The following is a 13,835-nucleotide window of genomic DNA, read 5'->3' as shown; positions in this document are numbered from 1 at the left end:
TTTGAGGTGTCCAGGCACACTTCTTTGCTTGTTTGCACTTTTAGATGCACAACTCCCACACAGCTTTCCTCCTAGGACACATCCTCCTCGGGCAGCAAAGGCTGTCTGAACCAGGAGCAGCAGGTGTACCATTTGTTTGTTTGCAGACCCGTGTCTCTGACGCGACTCCACAGTCTTGCCTCTAGACTGGTTGATCAAAGACCACCTAATCATGGTGACAAAGAAGTGTCTTTAAAAGACTTCCAGCTTGCTGTTTCCTCACCATTATTATCAATTGCAACATCCAAGCTCAGACTTCCTGTCCTCAACCCCTGCCTTGCTCCACAGCAGCTGTGTGGCTCATGCAGCAAAACAGGGACAGCACAATCCGCACAGCCATGCTCTGGGTTCATGGCTGCACCTCGTGCCAGAGGAAACAGCAGCCTCCGAGCAAGCAGCTGCTAGAACTGCCGCTGCTGGGGAACAGAAATCCTCCCAACAACGCATGGAGCTTAAGCTGTGGGGGATAAGCAGAATGGGCTTACGCTGGCACCAAAGTTGGAAATTAAAAACACAATGCGCATAAGCACATCAGACAAGTACATTTTGAGAAGACAATGCCAGCTGAGTGAAATTAAGTTAACTTTTTCTGCATCAGCTGCAAATCCAAGAAATAACCACGCTAGGGTGAGTTATTTATTCAGTAAACAAATGGAAAAATAGTACTTCAAAACAAAAACGTATCTGAAAAACATAACCTATCCACCTCAGAATTATGAAGAAGAAAAAGATTAAGACTAAAGATTCTTTTGGTCTGTATCAGGCAGATCCAAAGTATCTAGGATGTATTTCAACTGCTGGCTGTACTCAGCATACCATTAAAAACTATACTGAAGAATGGAAAAGTTACGCAGCTTTGACATTTTTAGGAGTGGGAGCGGAACATCGTTCCCTTAAGTGCTACAGAGCTTTGCCAGTGAAACTTCATCCATGTCCAGCAATGTGTCTGCAATTCCAGTCCTGGGAGCCCTTCAGTCCCAGGAGCTGCTATTTAAAGCAACAAATACTGAAAAAGCATAAATAGTTCACTAGCACATTGCTTCTCATTGTTTAGTGAAACTTTAATGATAGCTTCTAATAGCTAGCATGTAACCTGTAAGTTGACAGTATTTGTGAAAAAGAGCAGTGCATCCATCTTATTTCAGACACACTTCTCAAAGCACTCTGAATAGTCATGGAAACCATAGAAAGTTGGTTAGGTTGTTCAGCCGCAGTCCCATATTTTTAAAAAAGAAAAAATAAAGTAACTCTGGCTATGATTAACTACATTCCAGAGTGGGCCGCAATGAAATAGGTGTTATCCAAAAAAGACAGTCTCTGTCCCAAAGAGTGCAATGTTGGCTGGCTGCGAGCCACAGACCTGAGAGGTTTCAAAGATGTTATCTTTGGACAGCAGACTTCGAAGTCCAGCTCCGCAATGAGCTCTCTGTTCAAAGGCTGCTGCAATGCACAGCTGCGCCACCACTGCCTGACGCCACCTGCCTTACTATGGGCATTGCCCATCTCACCTCCTTCTGCCTTCTGATTGCAGTGAGGGTCCCTCCAGGGACTCAGGACTCACAGGTACAGATGTGCAGCAAGTCAGTCACAAATTTGCAATGTGTTAAAAATAAATAAATAAATAAATAAACAAATAAATAAATGACACGGGCAAGGAAAAACAAAACAAACAACAACAAAAAAAAAAAACAAGCAATGTCATAGATCTTTTACAAATCTAGCTTTTCATTAAACAAAAGCTCCCACAAAGGCTATGCTGGACAAAGGCACTCTGCAGTTTTCTGAAGAGAAGCAAGGTAGACAACTCAAAATCCACAAGCTCTCCAAGCAGGCAAGCCTCGGGAATCCTGGCCCCAACCTACAGTGCTCCTCCACAGTGCTGCGACCCCTCCAGCTCCTGGCTCCCAGGGAGCCCAAGGCAGCAGCACTGAGAAGCCTGGCTGCTGTGGCAGGAATCTGTCATACTTGCAGTGGGGTCTGGCTTTAAATCTCACTGGTCCAAAGATGTCACAAGTCAGGCAATTAGTACAAGGATGTGTGGCCACCCCAGCAGCTGCAGACAGCTGTGTGGGGAATTCTTCAGTTAAAAATACTCAAGCACAATTTCACAGACATTTCTTCTGCTGGCCAGGTTGGCTCAGCAGCCGCTGCTGCGCCAGCCCCTCTCCTTGTCTAGCCGCTCACCCCTACTCCTGCAGTGGCACCACAGCAGCTGGCAGCGGGTAACCAAACAAAGGAGCTAGATGGTTAAAAAACAAAAGACGGCAGAAAAAAATGCCTTATCAATCCTCCTCAGCTGCCTGCCAGGATGTTCTGTGGAACAGCAGAAACAATTTTTCCTTCCACCTGAGGGGCTGGCACACAGGAAGGAGGGCAGGGCACAGGGGAGCACTCCACACCATTCCCGGTCTGTGACCTCTGAACAGGCATTTTGGCGGTGGGGTCCTGCCGACACAGGAGGCTGCCACAACCACATCCCCACAGTGAAGAGTGAACGCACCAGGTCTACCAAGCCGTGCACCAGCTGCATGCTCCCTGCAGCAACCACCACCAACACACATGGAACATCTGCCCTGCATGCAAGCCTTGGTCGTGGCGAGATCCAAGCTGCCATCCGACCTGACTAATGGCAGAATTAGAGAGGGTGGTAATGCTGAGCCCACACATAGCTATTTTCACACACGACTGAGAAATGAAGTGGATGTGTCCTACCTATTGCATTTGTAGAGACAGAGACATTTTTAGAAGGTATGTTCCAGAGATGTTTCCAAAAAAATCTTGAAGGTCATAGAAAATATGTTCCATAGCCATTCAAACAAAGTGTGTATCCATGAGCAGTTTCAGGCTCACTGCCCAAAATAGCCTACAGTATTTTTTAAATATACAAGCCTCAGGGAAGTACCAAACTTGTCATAACAATGCTCTCTTCCTTTTGGGAGACTTCAACAGAAATGGTAAAAATCAAAGCCAAGATAATGTTTAGAAAAAAAAAAAAAAAAAGAAAGGGGCACTCTAAAAGGAAACGAAGACGTAGCAGCATTCCATCTCTTCCCTGCGAGCAACCACTCAGCAACTCGATAGGGCATGATCCATCCTGAATCAAAGAAATTCATGTGAAGGGACTTAAATGCAAGAGCTTTATTACCATTAACCAGGTATTCTTATTGGCAGCGCTGGATGCATGGGGGTAATCCTCCTATCATGCACAGCTTATGCAAAGCATCTTCAGTTTATATACATTGCTTGTGTTACATATGTAGAAGTTTTCCAAGAGGTACGTTACACACGCAGAAGTTTCCCAGAAGTATGTTACATATTCAGTGATTGCCAACTGATTTGAAGAAATAGAGCACAATGCATTTTGTAACTTGTTTTTAGAAATAGCTGATTTGAAAAAGGAGAAATACCATATATTTTAGTAGCGTATTTTAGAAATACAGTTGTCTCACTTGCAAAACTGTAATAGCTTTCAGATGTTGAGAACAATATGGATATAGTATTATAGACAAGAAAGCATGTTGTAAGGCTATTCTGTTTTGATAAGAGACCCTCAGCAAAAGAAACACAATAATGAAAGCCAGGGCCTCCACATAAGGCCAAATTGTCTCACTCTAGGATTAGGTTGGGACGCAACAGGCAGGCATCAAGATACTCCCCTCTATCCTCCTTATCTTCTACACCCCCGTATATATCATTAAAGACAGGTGGCCAAATTTGTCTCTATCCATGCATGAGCAGATGTCCTAGAAATAATGGCTGAGCGCTGAGTGAGAAAATGTTACGATTTTGGCATCTGTATATTACTTATAATAGGCATTATCCTACTGAGCATGCGTCAACGAAGAAAGTTAATCTGGATGACAAGCGAGGAAGATCACTGGATGAAGTAAAAGGCTGTCGGTTGGACTGTCATGATGCTGAAAGGACACTAGGCGGTTGAAGAGACCATGAAACAGGAGACTGGAGACCTCATAAATCACTATCTGAGACAGGCGTGGATATGCTAATTGCCTCATGCGTAATTTATGAATATGAACTACCTGTGGAAATATAAAGAACACTGAATCATGCAGTCTTTGAAGTGCCTATGGTAGAAATATCCCCAGTGCTTCCCGGCACCACTAATAAATACCTGACTTAATAGTAACAAAACATTGCTGTTAAGTTTCTATGCATCCATTTCTTTGATTCACAATCTATATCAATTCCAAGCAGGACCTCCTATTTCCTTGGTACAAAGACTCAGCAGAGCTTCCTTATCTCCTTGGTTCAAAGACACAGCTGTCTGATATCTAAACAAAATGCCAGGACAGAGGTATCCATCAAGGAACACTAGCAAGCCTAACTATATTGATTCAAAGAAATCGATGCATAGAAACTTAACAGCAAAGTTTTGTTACCGTTAAGCAAGGTATTCTTTATTGGCAGCACTGGAGTAGCACCGGGATAACCCTCCAAGAATGCTCCACCAGCTGATCGTTCGTGAACAGGTTATATTTTCAAATGTATTACATACTCATTACATTCCCAAATTCATTATCCTACCCACCCCCAATGACTGCTTAACAGACATAAGCCTTATTTGGCAATCTTCGATGTCATCTAGCGTCCTTCTAGCATCGCGATGGTCCACTGTTAGTCCTTTGGGTTCGTTTACCTCCTCCCAACACTCCTTTTGTCCCAAAGATTGCTGTGGAATGCAAGGACAATCGGAGAAGTCTCCGCACACACAGATAAGACAAAGGGGAACATCTTGATGCTGTCTGACACATTTTAGCGTTCGTTATTTGGTCTTTTGCCCCTTTAAAGCAGAACAGCCTTAAAACATGTCTCGCCATCTACAATACTACATCACAATGATCATCCACAACATCTAAAGACTACTGTGGTACTGGAAGCAAGCATCAGAGTATTTTGTGGAATTACTTCTTCAAATCATTCCTGACCGTGCCACAGAGCTGAGGAATGTGCTGCGCTGAAGCTTCTTTTCAGTGGGGCTGACAGCAGCTTAGCCTTCATACAGCGATTACTTGACCACTAGCATTACCCTGGCTGCAGGGTTTGCAGATAATGTGATCACCAATCCGTTAATGTCAAAGTCTGCCAGAAACGCTCCAACGACCACTCACAGCTGCACGAAGCATCCCAGCAAGCTGAACCAAGCAACATTATCAACGCTGCATGGCTCACAGCTTCTGGAAAGAGCGAAAAAGCAAGCAAACCTTTTTGCTAGCACACTGTTTCAAGAAGACCTGCGTGATGCCAGGCAGCCCAAGCTTAGGAGCTGGGATTACTGTGCCCTCTTGCTGCTACCCCTACCCTAATCTTGCAAAAACTTCTCCAAGCGGCTGCATGGTTATGCAGTGGGTGGTTTGTCTCTGTAAAGCTGAAGATTTATTTTCTTCTTTGCCCACCTGAGCTGCCTTTTCACTGCTGTTTAAGTGGCCAGGTGGCTCAAGACAAGAGGTTCAGCAACCAGTTCATCAGTTAATTAACTAAGAACCTATTTTCAGGAGCACACCTCACACTGCAAGTTGTGCAAAATTACAGTTGACTCCAGATACACGTCCTGCCCGAACACTACTTTCTGGTGAGGGATTCCTGCCCTGAACTGAGGCAAAATGGAGGCTCATGCCCTGCACCATGGGGCAGGGTGACCATGCAGCCATATAGCAAGAAGTAGACCAAAGTAGAGGAAGCAGTGTCTGGGACAGTCACACCAACAGCTAAAGCACAGGCAGGCTGTTTGTAGACACCTGTAGAGCGGAAGTGAAGCACTTGGCTGGACTGATTTGCTTTTGTCTCCCTGCTCCAATGGATCTAAACGATTACTCAGCTCAAGATTAGCAAATAACACCACTGCCAAATTTCTGAATTAAAGACTGGCCAACCGCTCTTCTTCTGATGGTTATGGAAAATTCAAGGCAATTGTTTAGTCTGACCTGAGCATTGCAGCAGGTCATGTCACTCAGCCCCCCGCAGCACAGCTATTACTCAGTTATTAAATGTAATATACAACATCTCAAAGGAGACGGTTCCCTGGTAAGGCTTTCTTCACTCGCTCAGAGTGTCTTTTAAACCACAGAAACATAGAATGGCTTGAGTTGGAAGGGACCTTAATGCCCACCCAGTCCCAGCCCGCTGACACCCACTAGATCAGGCTGCCCAGGGCTCCATCCAGCCTGGCCTTGAACATGGTCTTTTCTTCCTGCTCACCAAAGAGGGAACTCAAGCCATCTATCCTAAGTTTCTCATCCAAAGGCCCTAAGACATTTCCTATCAGCAGTGTAAGCTAGTGTTTTGTCCCTGGATCCCCTTACTTCCCCAGCACCTCCTCCAGAGCCACACGCATGGGAACCGCACCCTCAACCTGAGTGCCTCTCACAGCAAAAGAGCTACCAAGAGAGAAGCTGGGCAATGAAAGACTTAGCAGCGATGGCAACTTCAGGCTGTCACATCATACAACATGGAGAAAACGTGCTTGCTATCTCCCGTATCTGAGACCAGGAGTGCAGCAGCATGCAGACACAGCGTGGTACATCACCAGGCACAGAAAGAGCTAAGGGCTCAAGTCAGTGTTCCACAGGAGTGAAGAAGAGTTAAAGTGAAATTTCTTCCCATAGTGATTTACAAGCATGTAGCTGGAACAGCTGCTTCATTTCCGAACAAACAGACAGCTCTGAGCTGTCCCACAAAGGTGCTGTGCCTTTAAAAAGTACTTTTACTATTGAGTTCAAGTTCAGACTTTAAGGGGGAAAAGAGAGATTCTAATTCTTCATGCGAAGTGATGAAAGACAATAAACCGGTACAAAAGATTAACTATTTCTCACCATATATTATATTAAAAAAAAAAAATCTAATTGCTCACAACATTGCCGAAGCCATTCCAGTTTGCATCAGAGTCAGAACAACCACCTGCACACCCATTTCAAAGCAGGCTCCAGATGGAGCCTGCTCACGTCTCCCCATCTCCTACTTTCTGATCAGCATTTTTTAAATACCATTGCAATGACAACTTCAAAAGTATCTTGACTAGCACTCCTGAACCACTGTGTTGCCAGTGGTGGCAATACAAAGAGACAAACATGAGTCTATTCTCTTCAGAACCTGTTAGGAATGGTTCCTGTTAAAACTTGGCCTGAGAGATGACATGCTGACACATTTTGGGTCAGTTCTACTGCACAGAAAAACAAATGCAAAAAGCTTCTCACAGTCAGGCTGTGAACTCTTTTATATGTTTAAATATTTGTGCATATACCGTCTCTAATTGCTAGGCTCCAATCACAAGCTGCAAAAAACACCAGTCCTAGCAAGTTATGGAAGTGAGACTGCCAGGTGTGTCAGACTCAGAACAAAGGCAGCACCATGCTCCCGTCGCTGCTGTTGACAAACACTGTTCCCAAAAGCTGTCTGTCCCTGCAGCCCCACGCCTCACGCTGCAGCACAACACAGCCCGCAGACAGCCCAGCACTTCAGCTGCAGAGAAGCAACGTGGAGGATGCGTTCAAGATTGCAGAGATTACCTCAAATTAATGAGTCTAAATGAGAAGTCATTGTCCTTCCACCACTGTAACTCAAGGACATCCTCCCTCAAAACAAAAGTGCTCAGATTGCTGGTGTAGAAATTTGTTTCCTGGGTGACCTGAACAATACAGTATGTCTAAGTCAGTGGTCAGAATGGTCCATCATGTCCTAGAAATCCAGGAACATTTAAAGTGTCAGGACATACTACAGCCTTGTGCAGCAGAGAAAGAAATTGAAGCGCCATTAACTCAGATTTAAGAAGGGCCTTGGAAGCAACTTGAAGCCCAGGCACCTTCACACAGCCAAGCTGCAAACCTGGAATGCGTTTGGGAGGACAGCAGTTAACCAGCTCCAAGCAGGACCTCCAGCTCACACCTGTAGTAATCGAATGTTGTTTCTGTATCAGAACAAAATAAGAATCTTCTTGATTTCATGGCCTCTGCTGCCATTTGGGTCCTTTATTAAAATCTAGCTAGCAACAATTTATATATAGTCAGCACGAAAATATATGTCATACTTTGTCACACACATTGCAAGAATATCCTGCACAAATTAAAAGGACAAGTCATGACATGCCTTAGGGAGGGACTGAAGAAGGTATTGAGGAAGGCCTGGCACCTCTCCAACCCCCTACGGTGCTCTCTGTTTAACAAAGGAAGCATCCTCCGGACACAGTGGAAGAAGCTTTGGAGAAAATCACCATATCAACCCGATAAGAAGAGTACCGAGACATCTTGGAAACAGCAGGATGGCGACTGACTGGCACAAGATAGAACAAGTGTCAGAATGTAATTAACAAATGTAAACCTTCGATAAGATTGTGAACCTGGAGTCCCCAGCCAATGGGGAAACAGGGCAGGGGGCAGGCAAGGGGGGGAAACAAGGTACAAAAGCTGTCATACTGTGTCCATAGGTGCGCTCCTGTTTACAGGACGCCCGCCATTGCAATTGCAAATTAAATCTGCTTTTATCAGAGATACCATCCTGATAAATTATTTGGATATTTCCAACACACCCTTACAACCAAGGCTTTCACTCAGCTGTTCCCCAAAACAAGCATGTCTTCCATTGTCAGTACATCCACTGCAACATCAGTCTCAGTAATAAAAAAAACACCCTGGAATAACAATGCTTGAGAATAAAATAAAAGCTGCAGTAGAATGCAAATCCTTTCACAGAAAAGTACCACCTTGCCCTTGAAGGTGCATTCTTACGCAGCCTTCACTCCACAGCTGTCTGACTATGGGTGTTTAAGCTGTTTCTTTAAACACAGCAAAATCAGCTGACAATGTGGCATACCAGAGGAAAAAGATAAATAAAAAAATAATAATGAAGCAGGAATGAGAAATTAAGCAGGAACGAGAAAGCATATTGTCTGCCTCGAACCACTGCCAGGAAAGGGATTAATTTGAATTTAAGCTAGCAGTGCAAACATAAGATAATGCAACGCTTACATGACCTCACTGTCTTTTGGATGTTTTCAGCTCCCTTTTCAATCACTTTTAGATCCATCAGCAAATTTCATCCAGCTATGAGAGGGCGATGGGGCCTCAAAGATATTACTTTCTTACAATTTTCATGAAAATAGGCAGAAGAGCTAGCACAGAAAAATGACATCTGAACCCTGAACAAAGACAAGGCCGCAGTATTTACTAGAAGAGGAAATGGATGTATGATATCAACCTCAACACACAAAGCTGCAGGAAAGCAGGTTTCGTTAATTCCATTGTTTAGGCAGCCATTCGCTTTAAAGCAAAACCTCCACATTTTTAAAGCGGGGGGAGGGGAAGAGGGGGAAATCTCTGCTTTTCACGAGTGTATCTGTGGTACCCCAAACCAGACCTCAGGTAGCTAGCTGTCCCTTCACCCACGAGTGATGATGTCTCCCTCCCTGCCCCAGAGGCCCCTGATACAGAGAAGTACGAGTATGGCCTAAGCCCTGGATTTGAATATAGTTACTTATTGTTTTTTTAAACCCGAGTTAGAGGCCTGGGCATAAAAGGAAAATCTCATATTCTACTTATGGCACATCTTACGGAATTTACTACTTAATATGATTTCAAGTGCTGAACAGTACTAAAGACAGCACTTGAGATTTAACAGACCTACAAAAATAGCTTTGACTGCTTTATAAGCTCTAATAACTACCAATTCTAATTGAAAAATCCATCTTCTTCAGCAAGCCAGCTGCAACACACTGCCCCCTACAAACTAAACAGTAACTATTTAAATTACATTTATTTAACTTAGGAAAAAAAACTTATTCATTGTAATAAAGATTTTCTGCAACAGCTGCTTTTCTTAACCATGATCTCAACTTGGTTCTCTTGAGAATAACTACTGAAGAAAAGCCAAATGTAAAATCCTGTTTCCTGTCAATTTAAGCAGATTTTTTTGTGTAATCAAAAGCATTGCGGAGATCCAAGCTAGGCTGTGTTGTCACTGCATCCTGAAAATGAAAAAATACCTGCAGAAGAAAAAACACTAGCAAGCCTATTACAGCAGAAACACCTGAAGATTGCCATTTTTTGCAAAAGTCAGTTTGCAAGTTATGTGACAAAAACAGCTGTTGAAAGTAAAGTTTGTCAATGGCCAAGTTCCTTGAGAACAAGTTCCCATGGTCCACTTGGCAAGGATGCAAGTCACACTGTGATGCTAATTAAGATTATTTTAAATAATTTTTAGTGCAAAATCAGCACAACCAAAGTACACTAAAGTTTGGCAGCTCGCCACTGTATGCTCTAACAACAGGCATTTGGGCTGAGAAACCTGAATAAGCTATTCAGACAGGCATCATCAACTAAACACTAAGTACAGTTTGGTCTAAACCCAAAAGAACTGATAACTCATTGTCTGCTTCATATTAGAAGAGTTTGCTGGCACTCTGAATGGAGAAAATTGATAGCCGAGTGATACTAACTCACAACAACGTTTTGGTATTGGCTTCAGACAATAACATGCGATACTTGCGCCTTCCCAGCTCACAAGGAGAACACCAGACCTCTCAGTCAGTTCTCGCAGAGCAGATACACAGAAACACAGCACAGCAGAGAGTGTGGGGCCAAAACACTTCTTAACAACAACAGGAAAAAACCCAAACCACTTAAAAAAATAAATACCATGGGATATCAAACCCATTAAACTAGTATTTCGTGGACAGGAAGGAGAGACCAATGTAAGGGCTATTTTTCAGAACCTATTGCATAAAGTCCCATCTTTCCTCAAGCACTTCATTATTGTTTCTGTAGGCAGGGTTATATTTTGGAGAATACATAAGGAGAGGCCAAATTCCTTCCTGATTTTCCATCTTGATTAACAGCACTCATAAAATGCCTGAAGAAGTTGGGTTGAGAAAGAGGAATTTCTACCCCTTTTGTGTATTAATTACACTACACCAACACCCTCTGCTCCATCAAGGTTGGATTTAATCTAGCTGTGAGCTCAAAGACCGTTTTCCCTTTAAAAAAGTTACACTGCACACTACTGAAACATGTTTTCTATCATTTATCATCTTGATCTGTAAAAAGGTTATCCACACTATGTTTGCTGGTGTAAATCCAGAAATATGCTGTATTTAGCGCAGATAAGTCTCACATCAAAAATAATGTTTCATCCAGCAGAATACATTTCCCCAGGGTACTGCATAATTTTGGCACAACTGTGCACACTTTGGGGATTTTGCTTAGCCTCCAAAATCATGAAGGAGCTCAGTTCCTTTCCAGAAGGAAAGGATGTCCTTTTATTGACATCGGTGTCAATAAAACAAATTAGTACACTAGTAGATATTACTACAGAAAATATTATGAGTGGTTTTAAGAATTCTTCGAAGTTCAGTTGTGCTAAAGCAAGCCATTCGCCATATGAGGCTCAAAACTGTTTTGTTTTTTTGGTTTTAAGTTACTCCTCCAGGGGATTCACCAAAAAAGCCACGAAACACCTAACAGTACCTACTACCAGCACTTTGTTCTCTCAATTCCATGAAAAAGACCAAGCAGATCCAAAACTTGCTCACACGCTGTAAAAGTGCAGGTGAGGCAGCAGCCCAGAAGCCCCTTCTTTAAGGGGAGTGTTATCAAATGCAGTTACTGCTTGCACCCAGGACTTCTTGGTGTGGTGCAGGGCAGCATTTTGTCCTGAGGACAGGTCTGTGGGGGCACACTCAACAGTCCCGCAGCCCTCTGAACACCGAAGCGGCCAGAGGACCAGATCTAGATTGGGTTCTCAAGCTGCTAGTACAAGCTGGAGTTCATTCCCAGATGGCTCACACAAAAGCTGGAGAATCATCAGAAGCTGAGGGTGGGCAGTCACCAATGGGGCAATACTAACAGAATTTAGACCTTAAGGTGTTTGAATATGCAAAAGGCTGTTGTAAACCAATAGAATTAGCCTGCTGCTGTCAGGACAAGTAGCAACGGGTTAATGCAGTAGAAGTGGAGATTTGGGGAAATTAAGCAAAGAATAAAGTGCTTGCGGGATGAATGCAGTCTAACAACAGCCCAAAGACAAGGGGTACAACTGCAGTCCTTCCCTGCAGCGGATCTGGACGGGGCCTCGCGGCGCCCCTTCCCGTCCCATTCGGCAGTACTTCGCCCATCAGAACGCTGCAGGCCGGGGCACCCCGGCTTCAGGACCCCATCGATGCCGAAGGGCAGGCGCCCAGCAGCTCCCACTGCGCCGGCACCTGCTGAGCCCTTCCCGGAGCGGTGCTGTGGGAGAGCCAGAGGACACCCCTCCTTGCGGCAGCCGGGCAGCACGCTCCGGCGCTCCCTCCCTCTGCCCGCGGGCACTAGCTGCGGAGCGCTTCCCTAGCTGCCCGCTCCGCTCCGGCCCGCCCCGCGGCACAGCCGCTCCCGGCGGCGGACCCACGCCGACAGGCGCGCTGGAGCTGCGCTGTCCTCCCGGAATTCACAGCGACATACCCGGGACGCTGCAATGCGCGGTTTTCCCTGCTACGAACGCGCAGAGCTGTAAGAAAGAGAGACCTCTGCAGGGAAAGGCAGCCGTGGGAGTCAGGTGCCTTCAGCGAGCCGAGCCGAGCCGGGCCGGGCCCCTCCGGCCGCGGGCAGGGACACACCGCGCGCTTCTTCCCCTCCCCTCCCCTCCCCTCCCCTCCGCTCCGCTCCCTTGGCAGGGCAGGCCCGTGCAGGACGCCTTCCCGGCGCCCCGAGCCCTACCTGGCCGGCGCAGCAGGGCGCGGACATGCCGGCGTCGCGTCTCGCTGGCTCGCTCACAGCAGCGCGGTGCGAAGTGGCCGCCCCAGGCGGGTGCGGGCTGGGCCGGGCCGCGCAGGGTACCGCCGCGGACGGGTGGGGCCGCACCGCCTCTGCCCGCAGCCCTCGGCCCGGCCCCGCCGCGCGGCTTCCGCTGTCGTCAGGGAGAGGCCCCCACGGACGGCGCTGGGCCGCGGGCTCTCCGGGAGCTTCGCGTCGTTCCTCGGCATGAGCGAGGCCTGCTCCCGGCCCCTCCGCCTTCCCCGCCCGCCCGGGTGTTCCGCGGCTGCCGCGGGCCGGGCCGCTCCCTCAGTGCCGCTCGCTCCGAGGCCCGGGGGCAGCGCGGCCCCGCGCCCTTCTCACCTCAGGCGGTGTGAGGGCACGGCCAGCCCCTGCGGCAGGTGCGGGGCTGACATGCTGACAGTGAGCAATCAGCCCGCGTGAAACGGATGGCAAAACCGTGCTCCGGTGGAGCGTTCCAGTGCGTGTCACATACAGCAGCCCGGACAGGGTCTTTAAGCTTGATCTCACGTGCTCCTGTCAAGAGATTTTGAAGTTGCCACTCCATTTAGTTAGTGCAGGATGAGCTCCCGCGGGCTGTCCCAATCTCGCAGACGCTGTGTGATCGTGAGCCTGCTCTAAAGCACCTGTGTTTTAGTGGCTGGGATTTAGAGAACTCTCTGCAGACTACAAATCAGCATAGGGCTCTTAGAAGACTGGGTGTTAGCCCAGCTGAACTTTGTACCTCCAAGTGTGATACCACGGTGAAGAGCTGGACTCAATCCTTGTGGGTGCCTTCTAACTAAGGATATGCTGTGATTCAGTGAACAAACCAACCTCAGATTCAAACCACCTTACAATGTCCTACAGCCCTGACACTGCTCACACATGCATGGAAGAGTCAGGTTCATTTGTGTGGCAGCTGGAGGGCTGTGCTTTCCAAACAGAGCTGAGATCTTTCCTGGAGTTTCTGGAACATTTTGATCAGCATCTGTTTAGTAGAGTCCAGTATGGTGCTAATGTGTAACTGGGGATTTAGAATCATAATATCACAGAATGGTT

The 13,835-nt window shown here is 46.3% G+C and overlaps 1 protein-coding gene across 2 annotated transcripts in view; it reads right to left on the bottom strand.

Annotated features, from left to right (window-relative positions):
* The window catches only part of SERINC5 (serine incorporator 5), a 43,287-nt gene extending 30,213 nt beyond the window's left edge, over positions 1–13,074 (bottom strand). Inside the window, exon 1 of one of the 2 annotated variants that reach the window (XM_021380385.1) lies at positions 12,738–13,074. In XM_021380385.1, coding sequence (XP_021236060.1) covers positions 12,738–12,764 — 27 coding nt within the window. In that variant the 5' untranslated portion in view covers positions 12,765–13,074. Of the gene's footprint in view, positions 1–12,482; positions 12,646–12,737 lie in introns of those variants that run through there. The other variant, XM_021380384.1, reaches the window with a different exon arrangement.

The sequence above is a fragment of the Numida meleagris genome, chromosome Z (genome assembly GCF_002078875.1).
Source record: "Numida meleagris isolate 19003 breed g44 Domestic line chromosome Z, NumMel1.0, whole genome shotgun sequence".
Classification (NCBI taxonomy): domain Eukaryota; kingdom Metazoa; phylum Chordata; class Aves; order Galliformes; family Numididae; genus Numida; species Numida meleagris.
Note: the sequence above shows the minus strand (reverse complement) of the source record. Positions and strands in the feature narration are given on the sequence as shown.